Genomic DNA, 27474 nt, shown 5'->3' with positions numbered 1-27474 from the left:
CATAACCAAACGACACTTTTGCAGCAGAGCAGATCCAGTGATTGGGCCCCGAGTACATTAAAAAATACTCAGGACACAGAAAATCGCTGTGCGTCTATTGATTTTCTGTGCAGGTTGGTAAAGCCTATGAAGTCCTCCCTGTCCACTGCCCACTGAAGAGTACACCCATTTTGGACATTGTTGGAAGGGACACCCTTCATGAGTTTCAAAACTCGTGACATCCTGTAAATGACCGTAGTCCTTGTGGGCTATCTTCCCAAATTCTTTTTCCCAAGCATTTCTGTGAATTCGGCGACCACATCCAGCAAGGTGGCATATTTTGACTCCTTTAGCTCAATTCTAGCTTTAATCTTAATATTTCAATTCCAATTTCAATTTTGCTCTATGAATTTGTGTTTCAAAGGCACGGTCCACTAAGTAATTTAGAGGAGCAAATTGCAATGCAAAAGCTATGATAGTCGAATTTGCAAATTTTATTTTATTTTTGTTGAACCCAAACTTGTGATTTGTTACAATTCAAATGGCTGGAAAATCGATTTTTCATTGCAGTGTAGCAGTTTCCATCTTTATTTGTTGTTAATCCTGCTGATGAGTGGCTCTAAAAGGACTTGTCTGGAGAGCTATCATTCCCTTGTACGATGGAAGTTGGTGGGCCTTGGAAATTTGGAAATAAATATTCTCAAAGCTACATGAAATCAGTGATATATATATATATATATATATATATATATATATATATATATATATATATATATATATATATATAGAGAGAGAGAGAGAGAGAGAGAGAGAGAGAGAGAGAGTTTGCTGTCCTCGTGGGTAAGGAACCCCTAGTGAAAACATGTAAAAATTTTATTTTATTTTTTTCTGATTGATTTAGACATTAAGTTTAATAAAAACGGGTATTTAGATCATGTTTTTCTCTCTCTCTCACACACACACACACACATATATATATATATATATATATATATATATATATATATATATATATATATATATATATATATATATATAAAGAGAGAGAGAGAGAACATATTAGGCCCCATTTCTGGTTCTGTCCAATGGGTTTTAAGTGTTTTATGATAAATCTAAACCATTAGATGTGTTTAGCATGATCGACTTAGTAGGAATTGACTCTTAGATCATGTTTTTTGATGAAAGAATATGTTTTTATGAGCTTGGGAAAATTGGTACCTTTATAGCCATTGATTTTGGATCACCGAACAAACCTATATACAGGTCATATTCCCGCGATCCAAAAGTTGAAGTTGTTTCCCCCTAAACAAAACCTATATGTCACAATGTTAAAAGTAAAAAAAAAAACTTAAAACTATGATTTTTGAAGGAGCCTAACGAAAAAGGGGGCTAAGGAATGCATTACTGGTGTGTGTGTGCATATATATATATATATATATATATATATATATATATATATATGAGAACTGAACATATTAGGTTCTATTTCTGGTTCTTCCCTATAGTTTTGAAGTTTTAGATCTAAACCGTTAGATGTGTTTTAGCATGCTTGATTTAGTGAAAATCGACTCTTGGATCATGTTTTTTCAACAAAAAAACATGCTTTATGAGCCGGAAAAACTGATACCTTCAAAGGCGGAGCGGGGGGGGGGGGGGGGGGGGGGGCAGGACTAGGTTGTAACTCAGTCCTGCCTCCCGACCTAGTTAAAAAAAAAATTTAAAAGCCCAGTCCTAGCCCTTGCCCTCGCCTTCCCCAAATCCCGACGACCGATTCAATGTCGCCCAACCACCCAACTTCTTTTCCGACACTGGCTGTGCTTCTCCTCCGTCACCAGCCGCCCACGCTTCTCTTTCAAGCCTCCGGCGCTGCTCCCATGCTCCTGAGTGAGCGAGATGATGAGACGCCGATCTTTTGGGTAATTTGACTAATGAAATATGTGCTAGTTTGATTTAATCAAATTATAGGTGGATTGGAGTGGATTTAATCAAATCAACTCTGAAGTAGGGTTGATTCTGACCTGAAACAATTCATTACAGTTATTTTTTATCAAATTTTATTTAAAATAAAAAAATTAATTTACCCATTTTGGGGATAAATCCTATTTTTTGTTCCTGAATGAGCTCCTATATATATATATATATATATATATATATATATATATGAAGATGTCTCTCAGTCTTTTATCTCATGTTAATTGTTTGACTCACAAATTAAATTAAAGTGGAAGATGAATGTTGACTGTCGATGGTAATTTATATTTTTTGGTGCAATAATTCTACTTTATCTACTCATTTTAGTTGGAACAAAACTGGGAGAAGGTTGTGAATCAGTGACTTCTGAATTTTAGAATAAGTCCTGATTTCTGAATTATAGAATCAATTATCTACTTTATCTACTCAAATTATATAGAATTATAGAAAAGTCCAGACTTCTAACTTGTGTTTTAATGTTCTGATATCCAAATTAATTATCTTTGGACAGTAGGAGAAGGTTGTGAATCAGTGAATTTATTTGAAGGACAAGAAGATATATTTGAAGGTTGTAAATTAGTGAATATCGTTTCAGCAGTGCTAACTCTTATCTAGTTACTCTCCTAGTGACTTGTGAGTATATGCTTAGCTCTTATCTAGTTGCAATTTACAAATTTATTGTTGTTATTTGTCCTGATCCATACCCTATGCACGATTATTAGTTTGTTATAGTTGTTAAGTGTTAATTTGTTAATTGGTATTGTAACGTCCCAACTTTTATAGTAAAAATTTTGGAGTAATTTTTTTTTTTTGAAATAGCAGAAGTGCGAAAAACACAAGTCGGCTGCATTATAGGGTAAAACAGAGAAGTACTAAAAGCATACCATTAATATCATTAATTACATCTCATAACCGAAATGTAAACCTACTAATCTGAGTTCAAACAGGAAACACTGAAAACTGAGATCTCTTGACTACTTCCAAATGCGACGCCGCGATGCTCAAATTATGCGTTACCTGGAAAATTTTAATGCAGAAGGGTCAGACTCTCCTGTCTGCGTAAGAAGTATTATATTTATATGTTGTGCTCAGTGTTCTGTGTACAAATATGTGCAACATTTGCAGAATCATAATTGTAAAGTTTCAGCAATATAACTTGCTAAGAAGGAAAATTCTACTGAAATAAGCATGCTTTCTACTTTGTTATTAAACAAGAAAATACCAGGTGTGTGTTCATTCTTACACGCATTATGTGTTTTTATCATTTACAAGATTCACTACAAGGATTACAACATTTATTCACAAACATCTATGAGAACAATATAAACGTTTTATGTTTATCTTTCCATTACCCTATGGGTACACATAGGCATTCGACATCGTATCCGATTCTCTCCAAGGTAGATCATGGGTCCGGTAACATATACCGTCTTTCAGGTATACCCAGAACCCGAAGAATCCTGTAACATACACCATCTTGCAGGTGTACCCAGAATCTCGAAGGTTTTATTGTTATATTTTTATTTAACAGTTTCTATATAACCATGTGCGAGCTATCACACCACGAGGATTTCCAAAATCCTGAACCCAACTCGGGTTCACATACATTGTATGCATTTTAAGGTTCGAGTGCTATACACACCATCAACATAGCATTTCTCGAAATATGGCTCGACTCGGAACCCACAATTACGTATTTGTTTATGAGCTATGGCGTACACATTTGTACCCGTTAACCATGCCATCCATGTGGCATGGTTTGCTTGTTTTGTGATATATACATATATGTTTTAAAGAGCCCTTACTAAGGTCACAAAGACTCGTCGCAATAAGTCTTATTTATCATTCATATCCACATCTCTTTCTTTATGTGTACATGGATTGAAGTCACATAGACTTCCCACACCCCACATCGGGTTGCCCTAAGCACACCCGAGTTGTGGCCATGTGGCCATCGCCTCAAACCAATGCCAAGAACAACAATACCAACTATGGCTTCAAAACTACAGCCACACCATATCAATGGGACCTGTAGTTCATGTTGGACCAGTGGGATCCAGCCGCATCCGCAAGACAATGGTCCGACCCGCATATTGTGAGACATACTAAGTGTCGGCCCAACGTGCTCCACCTGCACGCTGATGATGTGGACCCAGCGACCCTATTGGTGGTCTGCTGCCAAGAGTCGTAGAACAAACCCGTTAGGGATCGGTGATAACCACTGCATCGATGTGGTTAAGCCCGGCTTGACAGGGAGCCGATTGGTCAAAATGGGTTTGATCTGTCTGGTCATCCTTTCCAAGTCAGGAACGTTGCTAACGTTTAGAATAGTCTCAACCCATTTGTCCTTCATTTGATCATCAGGGCTAACGTTTTAGGAAAAGGAACTAGAGTGGGTTCCCATGTACCTGCTAATCCCATACCGAACCAGACTAATGGGTTCAACCACCTAGGTGCAGATTCACCATGCACAGTCCTACATTGATAGAAGTAAATCATGAACTAAACGATATAGTTTGTTTGTTTGTTTGTTTGTTTTATATATATACCATCAACACTTTCGTTCTCATAGAACGTTGATACATTACCCAGACACGTCAGGTAACTACGCTGGACCACCCAATATCGTTTTCCTCCTTTTGACAGATCCTGTGAGTGTGTGGGTGGTGTGTGTTCAGACTTATGCTTTCAACAATTTAAAATTTTGAGCAAAACAAACATGTGAGACAAAAATGAATCTCGGTAACCACACAACAACATCAATACCTCTAACACATGGGTCTCATGTTTTGTTTTGTTTTTCTGCATACAACTAGGTGTTTTTACTAAAAAAAATTACCAGATCACTAATAAGAATATTGGCACCCAATAAACGAAAATGAAAGAAATGATGGGCAAAACAATCCAGACCCATCTTTTCAATCGTTACTTCAACTATGTCATAGTCATACATAGAATACCATTGTATTTTTCAGATAGACCACCGACTTTTGAATACATTGCAATAAGGTACATGTTGAAAAACATTTCGAAGGTTAGTAGATCGTTGTCTCATGGTCACGCAATTTTTTTTTTCTTAATAGCGTTACAAACCTGTCTACTACCAGCATTTTCAAAAAAAATTCTAACAATCTGATAACGTCCATAACAGGTTTGACATTTCAGTGAAAACATCACAGCATTATTTTTTTTTTCTTTACCATGTGGGATGTTTTATAAGAGGTCAATTTTTTTTTATACATCATATGTGGTCTGCATCTAAAAGTGAATGTAAAGCTGACATTACAACCCATGAAATGACTAAATCCACATATCAGAAGGACTCAATCATACTTACCCAGATACGTTGGTATTTCAAAGCATCAACCAACATATAATGTCTACTTTCTCAGTACCCCAATTTAATATTGGGTTTCTGTCTTTCTTTTCTTTTTCTTTTTTTTTAAGCGACGCACCAGATCACATGCTTACTTGTAACGGCATCATGTGATCCCTACAGCCATCAAGTCGATGGTTGTTGGTTGTGCTCCCATAGTTCGTCATTTAAACGAACTGAAGGTTCGGTCCACGCCCAATCATGTTTCCTAACACCTACAAACGCCCGTGTCGATGTTGTTGTGCATACTTAAAATTGACGACACTGCAGCATATTTGTGTTGCAGGCCATCAAACACGTACATATCAAATAAAACACCCCTTACCTTGTTCGAAGCTTCAACTGACAAAAATGGTGGGTTCCTTCGTCAAGTTGGAGCGACACCTCTCCACAAGGAAGAAGACTCCCACGTCCAGCTATGGAAGTTGATCTCCAAGAGAGAGAGAGAGAGAGATAAGTCCAGTCGTTTTTCCCTTTTCCCCCCATTTAATCTCCTTCCCTATTTAGGGAAGGTTTTGATTTTCAAAAAGAAAACCAACCTCCAGCCCACGTCAGTGTGGTTTGTTTAAAAATTTCCAATATTGCCCCCATTTACCTCTTTAGCAAGGTGATTTTCAATGTTGCTTTATGGGTACCCCTGCATCCCATTTGGTGGGATTCCACTACAAATGTGGAAACGTGGAATGAATAAGCCTAAGTAGTAGGATTGGCTAAGATCCCACGTTTTTACCCTCTTCTTTATTTATTTATTATTTTTTTTCACTAAAGTAAAAATTATCACTTTTCTTGTGCAAAAAGGAAAAATCCATGCACAGGGGGTTTTGAACTGGGGTCTCCAACCTTAGGGGTAATGAGCCCCACCACTTGTGCTATGTTGTTTTTCATTGCAAAGGGTGTGAATTAAATTGTATATAACCCTTTCAATTTCGTTCCGGATTTCATAAAAAAAATAATGTTTTTCACTTCTACGTGGGCGCACTGTGAGTTTTGAACTTGAGATGTAACTCCAAACAATCTTGTAACCTACCACTACACAACACCATCACTTAGTGTTTACTTTTGCAAGAAAATTCCTTTTATGTCATATTTGGACGTTTTACCTTGTTGATGGATTTCTTTCATTTTCAAGTGGGTTTTTCACCCGTTGGTTCTAAACTTGCACTCTCTCACCATAAACGTGCTTTGGATCTCACGCTATTATCTCAAAAACCTCGGATTTCTCCACTTGGCCTCGTGAACCGGGTCGAATCATCAGATCTTACTAAAGTCCGGATCGAAGTACCCTTTCTAGTATTCGTTACCGGGTTCGCTCTACTGGCCCGCAAGCCTCAAAATCATATTGAATGTTTCATAAACCATATTATTTCACATAAACACACATTTTCATTTCATTGAAAATTCCTTAAAATTCATGGGTTTTACACGTATAGACTTATAGTGTTATATTGGTATTTTTCTGTCATTTATCACCAATCAGTAACTGTATCTGATTCACTGTACTTGTATAGAATTGTAATGATTAATTATGTAGATTATTGATGGTTTACGTGTTTGATTAATAATTTTATCACCAATCAGTAACTCTATCTGATTCGGTGTACTTGTGTAAAATTGTAATGATTGATTGTGTAGATTATTGATAGTTTATGTGTTTGATTAATAATTTTATCACCAATCAGTAACTGTATCTCATTTGGTATACTTGTGTAGAATTGTAAGGATTAATTGTGTAGATTATTGACAGTTTACGTGTTTGATTAATAATTTTATCACCAATCAGTAATTGTATCTGATTCACTGAAAATTTTATACTTGATTTTCTTTAGTTTTTTTCACTACCTTAACATGATGTTATTCAATTATTTTTTATTATTTATCACCAATCAGTAATTGTATATGATTTGGTGTACTTATATATAATTGTTATGTTGAACAGTTAAAGTAATACTTCTGTAAGTTGAAACAATCAAAGTTATGCTCATGTAATATCTTATTTATTTGTAGAATTTGAAATGGAAAGAGGATAATCTTCGAGCACTAAGAAAAGAAAAAACTTGTTATCATTTTTTTCGAAGTTAGACAACTCTTCAGATGGACAAATCGAGGAAACTCCATGTCCTACTCCAACCATTGCTTCATCACCTGAGCATATTCCATCTCTGAATCCAACTTCAGAATCTGATTTTTATATTGAAAGAGATTCGGGTAAAAGAAAGTGTATGTGTGATCACCCTGTTAATGAAATAGATCGAATTAGACAGGCTTATCTGAGAGCGGGACCTTTTCAACCAAAACTTGCACAATACCCAAGTAGACAATATGGTAAACAAGTGCATCAATGTCAAAAACATTGGTATGATAAGTTTCGTTGGCAAGAGTATTCTTCGACAGAAGATAAAGCATATTGTTTTTATTACTTTCTTTTTCTTGATAATAGCCTTTCTTTGAATCTCTCAGCATTGGCAACAGTTGGGTTTAATAATTGAAAGAAGGTTAGTCAAGGAGAAAAATATGCTTTTCTTACCCATGTCAGTTCTTCACCGTCTTCATATCATAATGTATGTGTAAGAAATGCAGAGATTTTGATGAGACTGGGTCATCACATTGACAAAGTGATGAATGTTGTATCCTAAGAGGAACGTTAGAAAGCTCGTTTGAGAGTAAGAACCTCAATGTTAGCTCTTCAGCGGTTAGCACTCCAAGGTTGCGCATTTAGAGGCCATGATGAATCTTTATCTTTATTGAATCATGGAAATTTTATTGAATTAGTTAATTATTCTGAAAAAATGAATGCAGATATTGGTACAGTTGTTTTGGTTGATACTCTAAGAACTGCCACATACACTTCTCCAGATATCTAAAGGGAGATTTTGCACATTATGGCAAACCGAGTATAAGGTATAATTCGTAATGAAGTTGGAGATGCACTGTATTGTATCCTTGTGGATGAAGCACGAGATGCATCTAAACGAGAACAAATGTGCATTGTATTGAGGTTTGTCAATGAAGAGGGAATTTTAAGAGAACAATTTTTTGCAATTAAAAGTGTTAGTGATACTACCTCATTGAATAAGAAAATTAAATTTCTGATATTCTTAGTAGTCACAACCTTCAAATTCAAAATATGCGAGGATAAAGGTACGATGGTGCTAGTAATATGTGGGGTGCTTGAAATGAGCTCCAAGCTTTATTTCTTAAGGATTGTCCTTATGCATATTATGTCCATTGTTTTGCACATCGTTAGCAATTAACATTGGTTTCTGCATCTAAGGATGTTCGTGATATTTGACAATTCTTTTCTCATTTGGATAATGTTGTTAACATTATTACTTCTTCGCCTAAGCATGTTGGTGAGATGAAATCTGCACATAGAAAAGAAATTGAGCATTTGTTAGAAATTGGGGAACGGTCGATCGAAAGTGGGGCTAATCAGATTGAAAACTTGCATAGAGCTGGAGCTACTCGTTGGAGTTCTCATTATGAATCTATACAGAGCTTGATGGATATGTGCGTTGCAACATGTAAAGTATTTGAGTACCTGATTGAAAATTCTCCAAGTGCTAGTTCTCAGGCTGAAGTTGATGGTGCATACACTTGCATTACAAGTTTTAAATTTGTATTTGTCTTGCATTTGATGAATCGAATATTTGCAGTTACTGATATTTTATGTCAGGCCCTTCAAAAGAAAAATCAAGATATCTTGACTGCTATGAGATTTGTCTATACTACAAAGACTGTGCTTCAAGTTTTGAGAGAAGATGGTTGGGAAGAATTCCTTCAAGAGGTAACATCATTTTGTTCAACAAATGATATTTGCCTACCTGACTTCAGTGGTTTATATATGGTTGGTCGATCTCGTAATCATGAGTATCCCTCAGTTGAGCATCACTATCATTTTGATGTTTTCAATAAAGCTATAGATTTCTTGTTGCTGGATTTAAATACTAGATTTAATGACACATTGGTCGAACTTCTTTTTCTCAGTGCGACATTGGATCCTAGAAACTCATTTGAATCCTTTAATATAGTTGATATTTGCAAGCTTGCAGAGAAGTTCTATCCTCAAATCATACACCACAATATATATTTTACTTGAAAGAAGAGTTACAATATTATCAGATTGATGTGGTTTCTGATCCTCAATTTCAAGTACCTACTCTACCTGATTTGTATCAAAAGTTAGTTGCAAGTGAAAGGTCAAAAAATTATGTCATGCTAACTAGATTATTTCATCTTGTATTGACATTACTAGTTTCTACGACCACTACAGAACAAACATTTTCACTGATGAAGCATGTGAAGACGAAAATTCGTAACAAAATGGACGACGGTTTTCTTATTGACTGTATGACATTGTACATCAAACGAGAATATACTATGACTTTAGTTATAGATTCTCTTATAGATGAATTTTATGCTGCGGGTAACCGTCGGGGTCTATTTTAGTTGGTACTTTTGTATTTTGATTTATTTTGTCATAAATAAAATTTATGCATTGTTATGAATATCAAATTATCGCACCAGTGTTATATATTGTCATTAGATAATGTTTAAAAACTTTCTGTTGAGGTTAAGAAAGACTGCAGCAAATAGTTTGATTTGTCCATATGAAATAGATTTTTATTAATAATTGTAGCCATTTTTTATTTTATCTCAAAAAAAAAATTTTGGGGGGGCGCTGCCCCCGAACCCCAAACTATCACACCAGCTTTTTTTTTTTCTACACCCCTGTTTGCCCCCCCCCCCCCCCTCCCTCACATGAATCCTAGCTACGCCCCTGGATACCTTCATAGCCATTGATTTTGGATCACCAAAAAAAACCCTGTATAGATGTTGGATGGTGATCTAAAAGCCGGTTCCCATTAAACAAAATCTATAGATCACATCTATGGTGTTAGATGTGAGAAAAATGCGAAAAATAAAGATTTTTGATGGGGCAAAACAAGACGGTGGGCAACGCATTACTCTCATGATCATTCGCATGATCAACATCGATGCTTCTTCCAAAGTATCTTCAAACACTTTTCGTCTCTCTCTCTCTCTCTCTCTCTATATATATATATATATATATATATATATATATATCCCAATAAATTTGGGTTTTAATTTCTAAAATGGGCTTGGTGGGCGCACATTACTCAAATCATATAATTAAGGAAAATTTTCATTTAGGGTCAACCTTTTACCACTAATGCCAAAAATAGGCCTCACTTTTCTGAAATTCCTGATAGTGCCCATAGATTTCCTGAAAATTGTCAAATAGGGTTCTCAAGTTGACATATATCATATTATAAAAACAAAAGTTTTTTTTGGGTTTCTTGTGTTCTCCTTTGAAATTGAAAAATACTCATTCACACATAAGAAAGAAAAGGGAGTAAATGTTTTAAACATTTGAGAAAGAAGGGTATTATTATAATTTGACTTATGATTTAACCTGAGTTAATAAATAATAATAACGTTAAAAGTAAGCTTTTGTTTGTCAGTTTCTAGGAAATCAGAAGCTACTTAGAAGAGTGAAAGCTCATTTTTGGAATTAAGGGCAAAAGATTGGCCTCTAAATAGATGTTTTTTTAATATTAAGTGTGATACCATTAGTTTAATCACGTTTTCTTTTTGTAGCCTTATCAATTAATAATAGTTGTCTTTATAATTCTAGCAGCTCCTGTCTTTCTAACTTTTTTAATTTCCATTAAGTTTTATTAGTATTGTAATCTTTTTTATTAATAGTTCATAAAAAAAAAACCATCACCTACCACACATTGGCTAGCCTAGGTTGGTAAAACCCTTACTCACTAGAGAGTACATCTAGCTTCAACCTTGCCGCAAGGGACGCCGCCATCCATGACATCCCCTCAACTTGATGACATTCACTAGTCGCCCCCTGCCAAATGGCTAGTATTGGACTCTCTGACTTACCACATAGCAAAGCCATCAATTTGACTAAAATGATGTGATGCAAAATATTTGTGGGGATACTTGCCAAATTTCTTTGGCTCAATGGGGAAACATGTGAGCTCAATTTTGACTCGCAATTGCTACATATGACAACTTTGATTCTAAAAGCAAGCATTGTGTGACATGTCCCTAAAATCAAGTAAAGATATTTTTACACAAACCAACAAAGTAGTTATTACAGAATGATATGAAACGTACGTTACGAAATTAATTGCATCTATGATGAAGTATTCATTTTCCAAAATTTGAAGCAAGATCGCAACGTTTGTAATACCCTCTTTCCACAGTGATTGAAAGTACTCGCAAACGGAGTGTTCTATGATACCTTTGCAAAATCCAATGCTTTTTATATTTTTATATATTTTTAAAATTTAGATATACCGATCTTTTTTTATATTAAAAAACAAACTTTTAAAATTTATTGTGAGATTTTCCTTTGCTGAGAAAATCCCCATAACCAGATTTGTGACTAGGGTGAAAAGCAGGTAGGGAATGAAAAGAATCAAAAGATTGCCCACAGCCACCCCAACTAAAGATGGAGCCAAAAGCGGAGTGTTTGGAAGCGCTTGTTTTCTTTCACAACTGTGGTTATATTATAGTCCTTCCTTTCCCATGTGATGTGACACCTCTCTCCCTCTCTCTCTGTAAAAAAATAACTCACTAGGCACAATTTCCCATCACTGTGCCTTCTCAATGAAAAAGAAAAAGACTGTTCAGCAGAGGTCTCAACGGTCCTCAGTGAAGGAGAGCGTAGAAAAAAATACCCTGCATAGCTGTAGTTGATGCACATAAGGAAACCGCCCTGCTTGGCTGGCTCACATATCACATGTCAATGTAGGCCCCTCCTTCACAGATCTCTGGTCACGAGGTGTGGGGCCCACTTTCCGCAGTTTAAAAGCACATGATTTCGAGCTCTCATTCACCAGACTACCGCCCTATTCGGGTTGTTTCTTTCTGTTTTCCTTCTCTTCCCTCTCTCAGACTATACTCTCTCTACACCTCCCTCTGGAGGTCTCTGCATATTGGGTTCATCCCTGTTTAAGCATTTTTAACTTGTTTTATATAGTTGGTATCGGAAAAAACAAGTCATGGATGCTGCTAACGTTGTTTTGAGTGCTCGAGGTTCAATAAGGGGTGGTTGTGTTGAGAATTCCAAGTTTTGGGGTGATGGGTGCTTGAAGAGCAGAATAGTTTTAGGTACCCAATTGGAGAGAAAGGTGAAATCTAAAAGTTCGGGTGGAAGGAAGAGTAGTGTTGGAGTCGTACGCTCTGTTCTTGCTGATATCGACAAGGAGATCTCGGTAGGCAGATTCTTTGAGAACCTCTATGACCCAAATTCCAATATTTGGTAGTTGATGATAGTGTACTGTGATTACTATGTGATTCTATTTCTTATGGCTGACTGGTATATTTCTGTACTTCTCGTATTCTATACTTGGTTATGATGAACTTCGTGACTAGATTTTTATGGTAGGTAGTAGTGTTCTGTTTTTCCATCTGATTGATTGGCACGCAAAGGCGAGAAAGTATACTTTGCTTGTGAACTTTGTAAGTTAATCAATTTTTCTTTTGTCTTTTTTGAGAGAACTGAATATATTGCATTAACGTAGATAAGTAGTACAGATCTCGTCAATAAGGCGGCGTGTGATGAGAGATCACACCCCTACAACATAAAAAGAAATGTACAGTTCCACCAAAACCATACCAAGGACCAACAGAAAAATTCATACAAAAGACCATCGTCCCAACCATGATAGCCCACACCATACCCCATCTCAACCGATTCAGTTTGCGCCAGAACGTTTCCCCAAGGCAGCATCAAGAGACCGACTAAGTCAATGTAGCAATCCGGCCATTTGCGTTTCACTCTGTCGTTGACCTCCCATCTTAGTTGGTATAGAATGTTATGAGACTGCAAGCCTTTCCTTTGAAGATACGTTAATACTGCTTTAGCCAAATTAGCCTCCAAGCTGTTAAAATTCGAAAGCGCCAAAAAAAACTTTCTACGGTGGCCTTTGGAGTACATATGGACTGCAATCAAAGCTCCGTAGGAAATGATATACTGTCCCACAACGAAAAATGGTCTTCCACAATTCCAAAAGAGGTGGTGAGAGGATTTTCTTAGCAATAACAAAGTGAGCAACGACTAGCAAGGTGAAAACCCCGGTTTTGAGGGATTTTCGTATTAACTGTGTCATGAAGCAGCATCCAACCCATAAGGGATCATTGTGGTTTTACATTTTCCTTTCCTTGGGCAATTGGTGATGCTTATTATGGGTTACTGCATCAAACAAGGTTTAAGTTAGCTTGAAGAACTAGCCATGTGAGCATTGTTATTTCTAGTTTGTTATGGTGAACTTCCAACGTTTTATGATTTTAGTTTGACGTAGTTCGAGTTGGTTTGTTGGCTGATCATTCATCAACAAGGTTAATACAAGTGTTACAACCCAAAAAATTCATCTTTGCAGTTGATCATGATAAATTATTCAAGTAAACACCTTTAGTTTGCAAATAACGCGTTGGTACCCTTTCTCTATGATACAGAGCTAGAATAGTTGCCATTCATCTCAATGTTATTCAAGTATGACCTACAAAGTTTTGCCAGGTTCACGCTATTGAACCTCTTCCGTAAGCTGTGTTTTCACTGAATACGGGTTTTCAAGTTTATGAAGATTTCATCTTGGTTTTGAGGATTAAATTGACCTCCTTTCGATATACTATCCATCATCATACAAACCTATGAGTTGTAAATGAGTTTTTTTCCAGTCATGTCTTTCGATGGAAAAGTGAGCTTGTTCTTATGGATTCATCAGTTTAGATGAGTGAATATAATCATGATCTTGTTTGATTTTGTGATATGTGATACCGTATAATATGTTATTCCTTGCTCCCACTTGAGCTTCAACTTGTGCATGCAGACCTTCCGGGAGCCAGTTTTTATAACGCAACAAGCAGATCCAAAAAGTGTCGCTGCAATAATATTAGGTGGAGGCGCTGGAACTCGGCTTTTTCCACTTACCCGCCATAGAGCTGAGCCAGCGGTATGCATGCTTGCATCCCTTTTTTTCCTTGCAGTTGTACTAGAGATTTTAATGATCGGTATTGTTTATAAGGTGCTACTGTGATTTTTTTTTTTCAAATTTAGATTCATTGTTCTGTTTATGTGCTCACCCCTGTCCTTTGGGCCTCCTGATGTATCAGGAAATTAATACCACCTTATCTCTATCCGTTCCATGTAATCCTTTGTTAGCAGAAAGTTTGTGAAAAGAGACAGTAGGACATTTAGACATTCTATGGCCTACTGGGAAAAAGGAATCAAGGATATTCAATAGACTAACCATTTGAATGGGTACAGGGAGACAGACTTGTTTGATTTGGTCTGAGTTGGGACAAGACAGAGTTTTGGCTCTGTTTCTATTGATCCTATCCTACTAGTTCCTAAGAAGTTCTTGCTCATTTTTTTTCTAATGATTATTCGTGAGAATAATTACCAACAGGAGATATGGTTAGACCTGTTGGAAAAAAAACGTCATGCACCCCTTTCAACCTATCATGCTCTTTATAGGCTAAAATTGTACATCATTTCCTTGTCATAATAATGAAGTTTGATTCTAAGTTTTCACTAATACAGATATATGAGTTATGCGGTTTTTCTCTTTCTTACTAAGCACCATGCTGCATCCCTTTCAACCTGTCATGCTCTCTGTAGGCTGAAATTGTACTTCATTTCCTTGACATATTAATGAAGTTTCAATTTAAGTTTTCACTAATATTGATATATGTGTTAGACGTCATAATATATCTTTATTTTGGTGCCTACCTATGCCACAAATATCACTAACATTTTGAATTTATCACAATAAATTTGAAAAGGATAGAATCCCAAACAGATCCAGATAAATTCAAAATGCCATCCTTTTCAGCATATCATGATTTTATTGTGATTTTAATGGCTTTCAATTTTTTGTGTTTTTGATATTCTTTTATTATATATATTTAACTCTTTTGTTTTTGGTTTTTCTTGATATTTCCCTAAGAATATAATTTCTAAATTTATCACAAGAATTTTCCTTGCTGATAAAATCACGAGTGAGATTTGTAACTATGGTTATTCCAAGTATATAACCTATACTAAAACTTTATGAGGGGAGACTTCAGTCAAATATTCTGGAAGTTTATTCTCTCTCTCTCTCTCTCTCTCTCTCTCTCTCTATCTATCTATCTATCTATCTATCTATCTATCTATCTATATATATATATATATATATATATATATATATATATATATATATATATATATATATATATATATATTGTTCTAAACTTGTGATGGCATGCATGCTTAAGCAATTGATTTCACATGCTTCCGAGGAGCTAATTATGCTTGGACTTGTGATCAGGTACCCATTGGAGGATGCTACAGGCTCATTGATGTTCCAATGAGCAATTGCATTAACAGTGGAATAAAAAAGATATTCATCATGACTCAGTTTAATTCTCAATCTCTTAATCGCCATCTTGCTCGTACATACAATTTTGGGAATGGAGTTAACTTTGGTGATGGATTTGTTGAGGTAGGATAATTAAGTTTGCCAATGTATCATGCTGCTACTTGACATTGTTAATATTTATATTCTTGAAATGATCATGTGAAGTTAAATGTTACACTTCCAAGGTAGGCTGAAAAGATCATAGAGGAACATAAAAGGAGATCCTGAGAAAATTTACTTTGCATTTTTTTGTGGCACAAAAGCTTCTATCCTCATATAATCAGGCTTTATTTGACCATAGGTGTTGGCAGCCACTCAGACTTCAGGTGAATCTGGGATGAATTGGTTTCAAGGCACTGCAGATGCTATAAGGCAATTTATATGGGTTTTTGAGGTTAGTATCCTGTCCAAATTATACCACATTTCTCTCGATAATTATTAGAGGACTATCATTATAATTCCCTTTGATTTACTATTGTAATGCATGATTCTCTAATCTGTGCAGGATGTCAAGAATAAGAATGTTGAACATATTGTAATACTGTCTGGTGATCATCTGTACAGAATGAATTACATGGACTTTGTGCAGGTGGTTTTGAGATTTAGTTGTTACAGGCTTACAGATTTCTGTTCATACTGGAGCGTTGCTGAGAAAACTTTGGAAAATTATGAACTAATTATTGATTTTGCATGCAGAGACATGTTGATACAGGTGCTGACATTACTGTTTCATGTGTTCCGATGGATGATAGGTCAGAAGTGTTTTTTATTGTTTTAAGTGATTTACTTGAATCAATGATAAGTGGAACTTTTTCAATTTCTTCCATTCCATGCAGGAGATCGGATTTTCATTTATTTGGACTTTACGCTAGTAATGGGATAAGCTGTACTGATTCAAATATGGATGTGATGCATACACACTCATGCACATGTTGGCAAACACACACACACACACACAAGTTAATGTATCAGCGTATGAAAAGTAAACATGATCTTATATATTTTGCGACCAGCTTCTTATTTCGTTTTATGGCAGTCGTGCATCTGATTATGGATTGATGATGATAGATGACAGAAGTCGCGTTATACATTTCTCTGAGAAGCCCAAGGGTGCTGATTTAAAAGCAATGGTAAAGACCCCATTTTTTCTTCATTCTTAATCTCCCAGTGTTAGCCACAGGGGGGAACCTCTTTTCTATCTTGGTTGTATTCATTCTATTCAGTTTATTTATTGCAAAAGTATCCATCACCTTTCAATGTGCAGCAAGTGGACACTACACTTTTAGGATTGACTCCTCAGGAAGCTAAGAAATATCCATACATTGCATCCATGGGGGTTTATGTATTTAGAACATCTGTCCTGCTAAGGCTGCTGAGGTAATTGAGATTTTAAGGAAAATGATGATTGCTGAATGGGGTTGTGAATAATGCCAAAATATCAATTTCCTGCTCTGTTCTAAGCCTCTATTAAAACCGTTGTACTTGTTTTTCTTTCACCTTTCAATAGATGGAGGTATCCAACAGCCAATGACTTTGGATCAGAAATCATTCCTGCAGCTGTCAAGGAGCACAATGTGCAGGTAGGTTTATCATGTTTCTTATTTTTTTTATGGTTTTTCATGTTTCTTGCACTCAGTGTTTTAATAAGCTCACAGATCACTTCACACTAGATCGCATCTTGTCTTGGGTTAAATTGTGACTGATATTTGATGTGCCCCTTTTATGCAGGCATGTTTATTTAATGACTACTGGGATGATATTGGAACAATCAAGTCTTTTTTTGATGCCAACTTGGCTCTTACCGAACAGGTATATCATGTTTCTAACTGCAACCTACTCTAGCACCCTTATTAGATGGCTCAACTAGTTCACTCTGGACCAGTCAGTAAGTTTTTTCATGTTAATCTTCTGCAGCCTCCCAAATTTAGTTTCTACGATCCAGATACACCATTCTTCACCTCACCACGGTATCTACCTCCAACCAATATAGAAAAATGCCGGGTATGTACTATGACCACAGTATGATTTGAGATTCTGACGAAACAACTGATTTTGCATCTCATGCAGCAAGTCTTATGTGTTAACAAATGATATACAGGTTGTGGATACAATAATTTCACATGGGTGTTTCCTACGAGAATGCAGTGTTCAGCACTCCATTGTAGGTGTACGTTCACGTCTAGAATATGGTGTGAAGCTGCAGGTGTGACTCTAATCTTCATTTCTTGACTACATGAGATCTATGTTACCTTAGCACTTGTACCCAGCTATATTTGTCACACACCTGGCCACACCAACTCTGACATTGACATTCCATGATTCCAAGGATACTTCCACCAGTGTTTAACTCATGGAGTGACTAATACTTATGGACATTTACATACATCTACAAATACTTTGTATTTTTAACTTTATGCATTTATTTTGATGTCTTATTAAATTAGTCTGAGATTATATATTCATGATTTTTTTATATGAATACTCAAGCATAGAATTTTGAATGAACGAGTAGTGTTTTGCTGACTTTAGTCTCTTGTACATACATTACTGCTCGAGTACTTGGACACTCTGTTTGTCATCAGTTCATCTCTCTCTCTCTCAGAGAGAGAGAGAGAGAGAGAGAGAGAGAGAGAGAGAGAGAGAGAGAGAGAGAGAGAGAGAGAGAGAGAGTCTTACTCTTGTCCCCTATCTAGCTTCCTCAGCCTTGATATGTATCTGTGTTCAACCCCAACATCACACCTGTGTCTATGTTACATTGTGTGAAATGCTTTCAAGCTTCTTGTTTATCCCGATAATGTAATTTTGCCAATGAGGCATGTTATATTATATTCATCAGTAATGCCTTCAATTTTTCAACATTTAGGATACCATGATGATGGGTGCTGATTATTACCAAACTGAGGCTGAGATTGCATCTCTCCTCGCAGAGGGAAAGGTTCCCATCGGTGTAGGACAAAACACCAAGATCAGGTGAAATTAAATTGGCAATGTTTCGTATTGCATTAAATTATTTAATCATGCCATGTTTCTGATAGCAATATCATGTTCTGTATTTTCTTGTAGGAACTGCATCATTGACAAGAATGCTAAGATTGGGAAGAATGTTGTCATTGTGAACAAAGATGTAAGCAATTACTGACCGAAATGCCTTTGTAATTGCTTGTTAATGGTAACAAGGGCACCTTGTAGGCTTTGGCAATGCTTACTGAATGCCAACAGTTACTGACTGATACTTGTAACTACTTTTTAGTTGCTCATAGTATTGAAGCAAGCTAAACTTGTTCAAAAAGCTGGTTTCAGCTGCCAATGGAGCCAATACTTGTCTTGAGTTCCTTCAAGCGTGAGATGCTCTGTGGCAGCATAATTCAGCTAATGTTTATAAAGACCAAAGGTTACCCAGATGAAATGGTTGTGGCTTCAGTCTCCCCAGCAAATTAGGGAGCCTAATTGAAGTTTAATTCATGATTTTATGATTCTGACAATGATGATTTGGATTTCTTGTCACTTAGAACATTCAAGAAGCAGACAGACCTTCTGAAGGATTCTATATTCGTTCTGGAATCACGGTAATACTGAAGAATTCGGCAATCCCGGATGGAACTGTAATTTGAAGGTAATGGCAAGCTTGATCCTTCAGTTGATACAGATTGCTCTAGATAACAGAAAAAGTGAAACGTGATGAAGTTGGACTAGAATTTCCTGCACAGTATCAAAGTATTAAAAAGAAGCCAGTGTTCTTGGTTCAAGGATCCTGAGATAAAAGCCTAATCCCTGTATCAAACAAGTCTGGCATGTTTCACTGCTGCAAGCTGTATCTCTAGATTGCTTTTTCAGAATGACCGGGGAGAGGATGGCTTCTTACATTTAAATAAATAGTTTCTCGTTGAATAGTAGGAAATTCTAGTGTGTTATAGGAATGCCTAGGGAACAAATTGACTGAAGTACTATGATATTTTGTACCATGTATATATTTCTTTATATTAATAGCCACTGCATTAAGGCTGTTTTCACAGTACAAACCGATTTGTGACTAATTAATGGTTCTGCTTCTTTCTGGCATGATAAGTTGGCCAGCTTGGGTAATGGTGAACCGAGTACCTTCATGCATCTGCTTTGGTCTTTATGAAGGTACATATTAAAACTTTCATCCAGCCAGGGAGTAAACTCATCTTGTTAATTGTCTTTCTCGTGCCAACAAACACGAAATTTGTGGAATCGGGAAAAAAAAACTTGAGAAATTTTGTCTTCTCAAGCCATGCAACTTGCTTCTAGACAATGCAACAATTTGAAACTCTGGGTATCTTTTTCGGTGACATCTCCATTTCCAGGTTACTAGCTAGATGTTTCTGAAGGACTAGCAGATGTTTGTTTAATAAGCTATAAAAATAAACTAACGATAACTCTACATGTACAATACAGCATTAATCTAAAAATCCAATGGTAAATTATACAAACTCAGATCATATTGCCACTTATCATGATTATTAGCAAAATTGTCATTGTTTATCTAAACAAAAAACCTGTTTCCTATCTATTGAATTCTCTCATCTAAAACTTTGCATCACCCAAACATAAAAATCTTTCAGTTCGAAATCCAGAAATTAAAGTTCTCTTTGTATTTTATAATTGTAAAGACCAAGTTGGGCCCTGTATTCTTGTGTTTGGACAACCAAGAAAATGAAAAGAAGAAACAAATAGAGAAATAACACAAATTTTATGTGATTCACCATGATGCGTAATTACATCAACGGAATTCTAATGAGATAGGTGTTATATCCAATTGAAGGTGGAGATATGGATAAACTCAAAGAAACATCACTTTATGATCAATATTGAAGATAATTAGGTAAGAGTAACTGGAGTAAAAAGAAAAAAGAACAAGGTTGCAAGCGGTAAAGATTGATTTATTATAAGTCAAGTTTCTTGAGAAAAACTGAAGTTATCTAGGAAAAAAGAAAAATTATTGTACTTTCAAGTGAAGAAGTATCAAAGTGAGCATATATGTGGTGGATCGCTAAACAACCTTATAGTGAAAAAAATGCCTTCCAAGTATATTTCAGGTGTTCTTTACAAATGTATGCATGACAACCTAAAAAAAAACTTTAAGAGAAATCATGAATGCCCATCAGGAAAGGGTGGAGGTTACTTACAAATAAGCATGGTGTGGATAAGAATGAACTAAAGAAGTGTTATATGGTTTATTTGAAGAGTTTTTCAAGATGTTTTTTGCCTATTTGGATCATTTAATAAAGGCTAATCGAGGATCGCTGGGGTACATTGAAATCGATCATAAAGATCGATTTCAATACTTGTTCATATTCTTTCATCTAAGTATTGATGGGTTTTTGAAATGATATCCTCCAGTTCTTATAGCAGCCACATTTCTAAAAGAAAGATACACAAACATATTATTGTTGGCCTAAAGTATTGATCCTTGTGGTGATATTTTTGGTAGCATTTGTTGTTGATAAGGAGTTGAAGAATTCACGAATGTGGTTTTTAAAGCATCTAAATGAAGAACTCATACGCTTCAACGAATATAATGAGAGAATACAACTTATAATTATCTCAGATAGGCATAAAAGTCTAAATGGTAAACTTTTCTAAGAAATTTAGTTAACCCTTGAGTGTACTTTGGTGGAGTGTAGCATGAGCAATCAAAACTAAAGTTATCAAGGAAAAAAAAAAAAGGAAAATAATTATACTTTCAAGTGAAGAAGTATCAAAGTGATCATACATATGGTGGATCACTAAATAACCTTATAGTGAAAAAAATGTCTTTAAAGTAAATTTCAGGTGTTATTTACAAACGCATGTATGACAACCTTAAAAAAACTTTAAGAAAAATCATGAATGACATCAGTCGCAAGGAAGGTGTGGAGGTTACTTACAAACAAATATGGTGCGGATGAGAATGAACTAAAGAAGCGTTATATGGTTTATTCGAAAAGTTCTTCAAGATGTTTTTTGCCTATTTGGATCATTTAATAAAAGCTAACCGAGGATCGCTAGGGTATATTGAAATCGACCAGAAAGATCAATTTCAATACTTGTTCATATTCTTTATCTAAGTATTGATGAGTTTTAAAAATGATCTCCTCCAGTTCTTATAGTAGATGACACGTTTCTAAAAAAAGATACACAGGTAAATTATTGTTGGCCCATAGTATTGATACTTGTGGTGATATTTCTGGTAGCATTTGTTGTTGTTGATAAGGAGTTGAAGAATTCACGAATGTAGTTTTTAAAGCATCTAAAGGAAGAACTCATACGCTTCAACGAATATAATGAGAGAATACAACTTATAATTATCTTAGATAGGCATAAAAGTCTAAAGTATATTGTCTCTCACATATGTCCTACATGTCATGTTGGATATTGCATGAAGCATTTGACGATGAACTTTTCTAAGAAATTTAGTTAACCACTGAGTGTACTTTTATGGAATGTAGCTCAAGCAACCACAAGATGACAATGCAATTATTTTCTTTAATAACTTTGAGAGCAAGACGAAACAACATACAATTATGTTGTCACTAATATAAAATTGAAACATTAGACTAACATTCACTTTTCGATGAAAAGATATGGGTGTTTAACGTCTAATATAGTAGATAGCTTCAATTCATAGATTCTCGTCATATATAACAAGCCCCTGATAAAACTTTTTGAGAAAAGAAAGAATATCAGGCAATATATGTCAGACATTGTATTGTCGAAGGTAAAAAAAAAAGCTAGAAGAACTAAAGAGAAAAACACAAAAACTATGTGTGCAAGTAGTGCCACTAATGTCGGTATCTCAAACGATTCAACAATAGAATGTTCAATGTTTAAGCACTCATTGACACACATTTTAATAGAATTTTTAATATTTTGAGAGGCCTTTGCAAATTTGACATCTTCTCAGAAAATGGATTCATTAATGAGACTTGGAAGGTCTTTGTTGACAATAATGTCAGTCGCATCTTGAGGGAAAATCGTTTCTTCTATGTGCTGATAAAATTTCTCGAAGACCGGATCATCAAGACTGACACTAGACTAGTCTTCTATAGGTTCGATTTTCCAAAATGAAGAAATATGGGACATCTCCTTATACATCTTCTCAAAAATTGGTTCATCAAGAATTTTATACATAGAAACATCCTCAATTTCAGGTGAGGGTTCCTTCTCAATTTTTATCAACTTCATCGGAAAATGCATCAAATGCTACATCGAGGATAGGTTTCTCATCAAATATTGGGTCACCAATAATTTCATAAAAAGACTCCTCATGAGGATCCTTTGTGAAAATGACACGAGTGCGATTAATTTTATCGCACTGGGATACCTTTTCGCTAATCGAATCCATTTCAAAATCCTCACCTATGACTTCTTGGATTTTCTGAGGTTTTAAGTCATAAGAAACGAGAATTTCTTCATCCTCGCAACTCACATATGAGGTTTTTTCAAACCTAACCCTAGTATTAACATATTTAAATGAGGTGGGGTTGGGTTGGAGAATAGATGGTGAAGAAAACTTACGAGTATACCGACTCGTATCCCTATACAAGGCATCTACATAATTTGACTCTGAATATTTTGAATATGAGTCACTCTGAGAGTTGTAAGGTAAAAGTTGTATGCACATCTTTTTCTCCATGTGTTCCCAATGAACAATGAGATCTTTACCTTGACAACCATGAGTTTGCTTGAGCCATCTCCACCAAGTGTCAGCTCGACTCTTCAATATAAGGCCAACTAATCCTACCTTTTTGTGTTCAGGAACTTTCCAGAACACTAGATTCTCTTTGACCTTCTTTAACCATTCTAAAAATTTCTGAGGATCACTTGTTTCCACAAATTCAAGCATTTCCCGGTTTATTCTTCTTGGGGTGACACCTAACCTACTCACATATGGGCGTTAAGACATGTCATATTCATCATCGAAATCAAACAGACTGATATTTTGAGACCAATGAGATTTCTAAAATCGATTCCTATTATTGTGATTGCGCCCTCCTTGTCGCCAAGCCATGACGACCGAAATTCTAAAAAAAGAATTAATGGACAACAAATGACAACTAAGATTCCCTAAGCCATGTCAGATTAAGAATCCTGACAAACCTCGCTCTCTGACTTCTAGACCTATGAATGTGTCAGATTAAGAAACCCAATAACTTGGCTCTGATTTCTAAACCCACGATCGTGTCATATTGAGAAACCCGACATTCGGCTTTAATACTGAAATGATATGGACTCAATAAGCATCGATCCATGATCCAAGATCCAAATGGATCTTAATACGCATAGAAGCTTTTCACTAAAATGAGTTCGAATAGGACTCTGGGAAACAAGGTTTTTGGGACCCATGCACTTTGTTTCGACAGAGGCAGTCCAATAGAAAGTTGTGCACAACTCACACGTCGTTCCAATGAATCCAAAATCACTAGATTCGGATCAGAGGTGTCTGTTCCACGGACTGAACACTGGGACTGATAATCAAGCCTATGACAGGCTCTCTGGGTTTGATGGATAGCATGTTCGAAGAGGTTTTTGACTCCTCAGACGACTGAGTTTGCAAAAACTCCCAACAGATGAACTGAAGGCCAAATTCTAACCTTTTCAGAAAGTTATGGATCAAAAATTTTAAACAAACCTATGCGTCTCTACTAAATTTAAAAAATGCCTGATGATCTAGTTGTTAACTAGCCTAACCTAATAAATGGGTTCTAGTTGACCGCATGAATCACCCCAGATTCGGGCACTCAGATGAGAGAAACCCCAAACTTTACTATCGTGTAGCCGGATGTTAGCTAATCAGACTAACTTTTAGATTTAGATTTCACACCATAAATATTCAGATATTCAAAAATTAAGAAGCCATACACAGAATGCTATAACAGTGAATATTATATTTAGACCTAAGAAAAGTGCAGAAAGATGGGTTTTTTAGACTACTTGCAGGCTGAATTTGTTAAAATGAAAAACATGAAAATTATAGATCTTTGTCTTAGCATTCTACAGAATCAAACAGATTAGATTTTTATGGAGTGGATCGTGAGAAATCTCTAAAATATGGAACATTGTTTACAATGTTCTAGATGGGACATGATGTAAGGTCCACAATATTTTTGAGGTAATATTATGCAAAGTGTTTCAATGTATAGAATTTCATGTGCAATTTCAAGAAATTTTCATTTTTGTACCTGTATGGACACGCGAGGTTCGAAATCGTGTAAGTAAAATGTAAATAGCAATTGAGGCAAATCTGTAATGAATTAACCTCTGAAATTTTAAGGGTAAATCCATAATGTGTATATTTAGATTGTCCCTGAATTTGAGACCCAAACGACAAAGAAACCTCGTTAATGCATTTGAATTTCTGAAAAATCGCGTAGCATTAGAATGAGAGTCAAAAGAGAACAATTTATGTAAGAGATGAAAATTTCTTCTTAGATAAGCTTTAGAAAAGTAATTGTATTGGAAATTTAAAATAAAAATATATGTTATGATGTATTCGACCTTAATTACCGAATTTGGCAAATTTTTGTAAAATCATTTTTGAGATGGTTGGTCAAGGGGTCAACCAAGCCCTTGGTCGACCATTTTTGGTCTTTTGGGACGATGGAGGCCATGAAGACCAGCTGGTCACATTGACCAGTTGAGGCAGTGCCAATATCGTAAGAGGTGGAGCATAATCCTGAAGGGAGGGCCACGATTGGCCCTACCTATATGCGTGCCCCCATAATGATGCATGAAGCCTCATTATGAAGGTGGGGCACCCCTCCAAGGCAATTGCATGGGATTGCGCCCCATGGGATTCGAAAATCCCTTTTTCTTTTTCTTTTTTTTTTTGGTCTTTTCAAAAGAGAGACCAATGATGGGGAAGGAGGCAATTCTATTGGGTGCATGGGAAGGTAGCCCCATGGCACCCTTGATATTTAAAAAAAAAGAAAAAGGAAAAACTTTTCAAATCCTTAAGGGTGATTGGGGAAGGTTGGGCGACCATGGGAGGGCATGTTTGACCCCAGCCACTCATCTCCCCCAGCTTTAATCCCACTCCTTGGTTTATTTGGACCCTTTATATAAAAACTTTAAAGTGAAGGAGAGAGAGAGCAGTTGGCGAGTTTAGGCATCTCTCTCTCACTTGCTTTCTCTCATTCTCTCTCATTTCCATTCCTTTCTTTCTCATTCTCCTCTTGAGGTCGTGTGTGAGGGCTTCCAAGTGAAGGGTACATCCGAACCCCTTAGTATCCAGTTGTTTGTACGCCACCTTCACCGTCAGAGCATCCAAGGTGAAGGCATGAAACCAAGGGCGCCTGTGGCATGTATGATATGCATGGCCATTGGTAGATTAGAAACCATGCTAGTATTTGAAATGTGATTGCTTATTTCCCTCTTGCTTCTCGTGTTTCAGCTTGTTTAGGGTTCATGATAAAAAAAAAGTTCCTCTTTTTGTTATCTTTCAAACTCTTGCATGCACGAGAGCATTCTTTTTTTGTGTGTGTGCAGGTCTGATCCCCAACCCCTCTTACAGTCATGAGGTGGCTGGACCTCTTGAAACCTACATGGTGGTTGGAGCACCGGACTGGGCATAAAGGTAGCTCAGTCCAGCCATGGCCACTCCAGCGTTTTATTTCTTTTTCCTTTTTTTTGTGTCTCCTTTTTTGGGGTTTTTGCAGGGTGTTCGGTTGGTCCGTCCTCTGCTGAGACAAACCTGACCTGATGCACTCTGGCCCGAGCAAGGCTCGGCTAGGTTCACCTAGCCTATGGGCCACCCTCTTGGTGCGTGTCAGGGTGTCAAGTGCTAGCATGCACCCGGGTAGTCTTGTCCCTTTGGGGCGCTGGGTTTAGACCTTGTCCCCAAGGGTTAGTTCTAGTCTGAACCATGGGTTCAGACCAGACTCTTTGTCAGGCTTGGTGGTTTGGTCCAGAGGATCAAACCCGCACCTAACCTCCCCTCACGCTTAGCCTTGGCGCTACGGTGGGTGCCGGGTACTAACTGCACCTGGGTGCCCCGTTCCGGGTCTCAGCCCTATGTCAGCCCACCTAGTCTAAACCAGGGGTTCAGACCGGTATACTACAAGCCTGCATGGTTTGATCCAGAGGACCAGACCCATGTTTTTTTCCTTTGGTCATTGGCCCCTGAGCAACAGGGTGCTGCCGGGTGTTAGCCGCACCCGAGCACCCTGTCATTTGGGTGCCATTCCGTTGGTTGCCATTCATGTCAGCCCCCTAGTCTTACCATAAGGTTCAGACCAGGGTCGTGGATCAATTTGGGGGTCTGGTCCAAAGGACCAAACCGCAACCCATCGGGATGTTTTGGTCGTTTTGAGGAGCCAGGTGATGACGTACCCTGGGCGGCCTCAAAGAGCCTTCAAAGTGTGCTCCCTATATCGTATGGCACACTAGGCTGAACCTAGTGGTCTGGTGCAACCCAAGGTTCCAACCACCTCGACAACAAGTTAAGTGTTAATTTGGGGTTTAAGAGGAAAGAAGAGAGATCCGCACATATACGCAAAGTTATGCGAAAGAAGCCTGTGTTCGAGCATTGCCTCAAACCTTGAGCTTATGGTTTTCAGTGGGTAAAGGTTTGTTGTCCGACAACCCCACTTAATTCTTAACAACATAATAGGTGTGTGTCTTGAGTGGCCTCGGGGCCACAATTGATGTTTCAAGCACTTTGGCACCCTGTGCGTTGATCTTGGCACATTCGAGTGAGCA

The 27474-nt window shown here is 36.7% G+C and overlaps 1 protein-coding gene across 2 annotated transcripts; it reads left to right on the top strand.

Moving 5' to 3' along the window:
- The first annotated feature begins 12205 nt into the window (after nucleotides 1-12205).
- Nucleotides 12206-19973, top strand: LOC149815472 (glucose-1-phosphate adenylyltransferase large subunit 1-like). Of its 2 annotated transcripts, XM_089989021.1 has the most exons (16): nucleotides 12206-12582; nucleotides 14200-14322; nucleotides 15682-15855; nucleotides 16073-16165; nucleotides 16277-16360; nucleotides 16468-16523; nucleotides 16808-16901; nucleotides 17036-17148; nucleotides 17279-17351; nucleotides 17500-17580; nucleotides 17686-17772; nucleotides 17870-17974; nucleotides 18635-18741; nucleotides 18835-18895; nucleotides 19281-19384; nucleotides 19838-19973. In XM_089989021.1, the coding sequence occupies exons 1-15, from the start codon at nucleotides 12370-12372 to the stop codon at nucleotides 19380-19382; spliced, it is 1566 nt and encodes a 521-aa protein (XP_089845147.1). In that variant the 5' UTR covers nucleotides 12206-12369; the 3' UTR covers nucleotides 19383-19384; nucleotides 19838-19973. The 2 variants fall into 2 exon arrangements, with proteins under 2 accessions (XP_089845147.1, XP_089845146.1); XM_089989020.1 differs by having other exon boundaries at nucleotides 19281-19854.
- Nucleotides 19974-27474: the final 7501 nt, after the last annotated feature.

Source organism: Nuphar pumila, chromosome 15 (assembly GCF_984573655.1).
Source record: "Nuphar pumila chromosome 15, dmNupPumi1.hap1.1, whole genome shotgun sequence".
NCBI lineage: Eukaryota > Viridiplantae > Streptophyta > Magnoliopsida > Nymphaeales > Nymphaeaceae > Nuphar > Nuphar pumila.
Note: the sequence above shows the minus strand (reverse complement) of the source record. Positions and strands in the feature narration are given on the sequence as shown.

Coding starts and splice junctions, on each gene's coding strand:
- LOC149815472 (XM_089989021.1), top strand. CDS start 12,370: ATGGATGCTGCTAACGTTGTTTTGAGTGCTCGAGGTTCAATAAGGGGT. Junction 14,323..15,681: donor GCCATAGAGCTGAGCCAGCG/GTATGCATGCTT, acceptor ACTTGTGATCAG/GTACCCATTGGAGGATGCTA. Junction 16,902..17,035: donor GTGCTGATTTAAAAGCAATG/GTAAAGACCCCA, acceptor TTCAATGTGCAG/CAAGTGGACACTACACTTTT.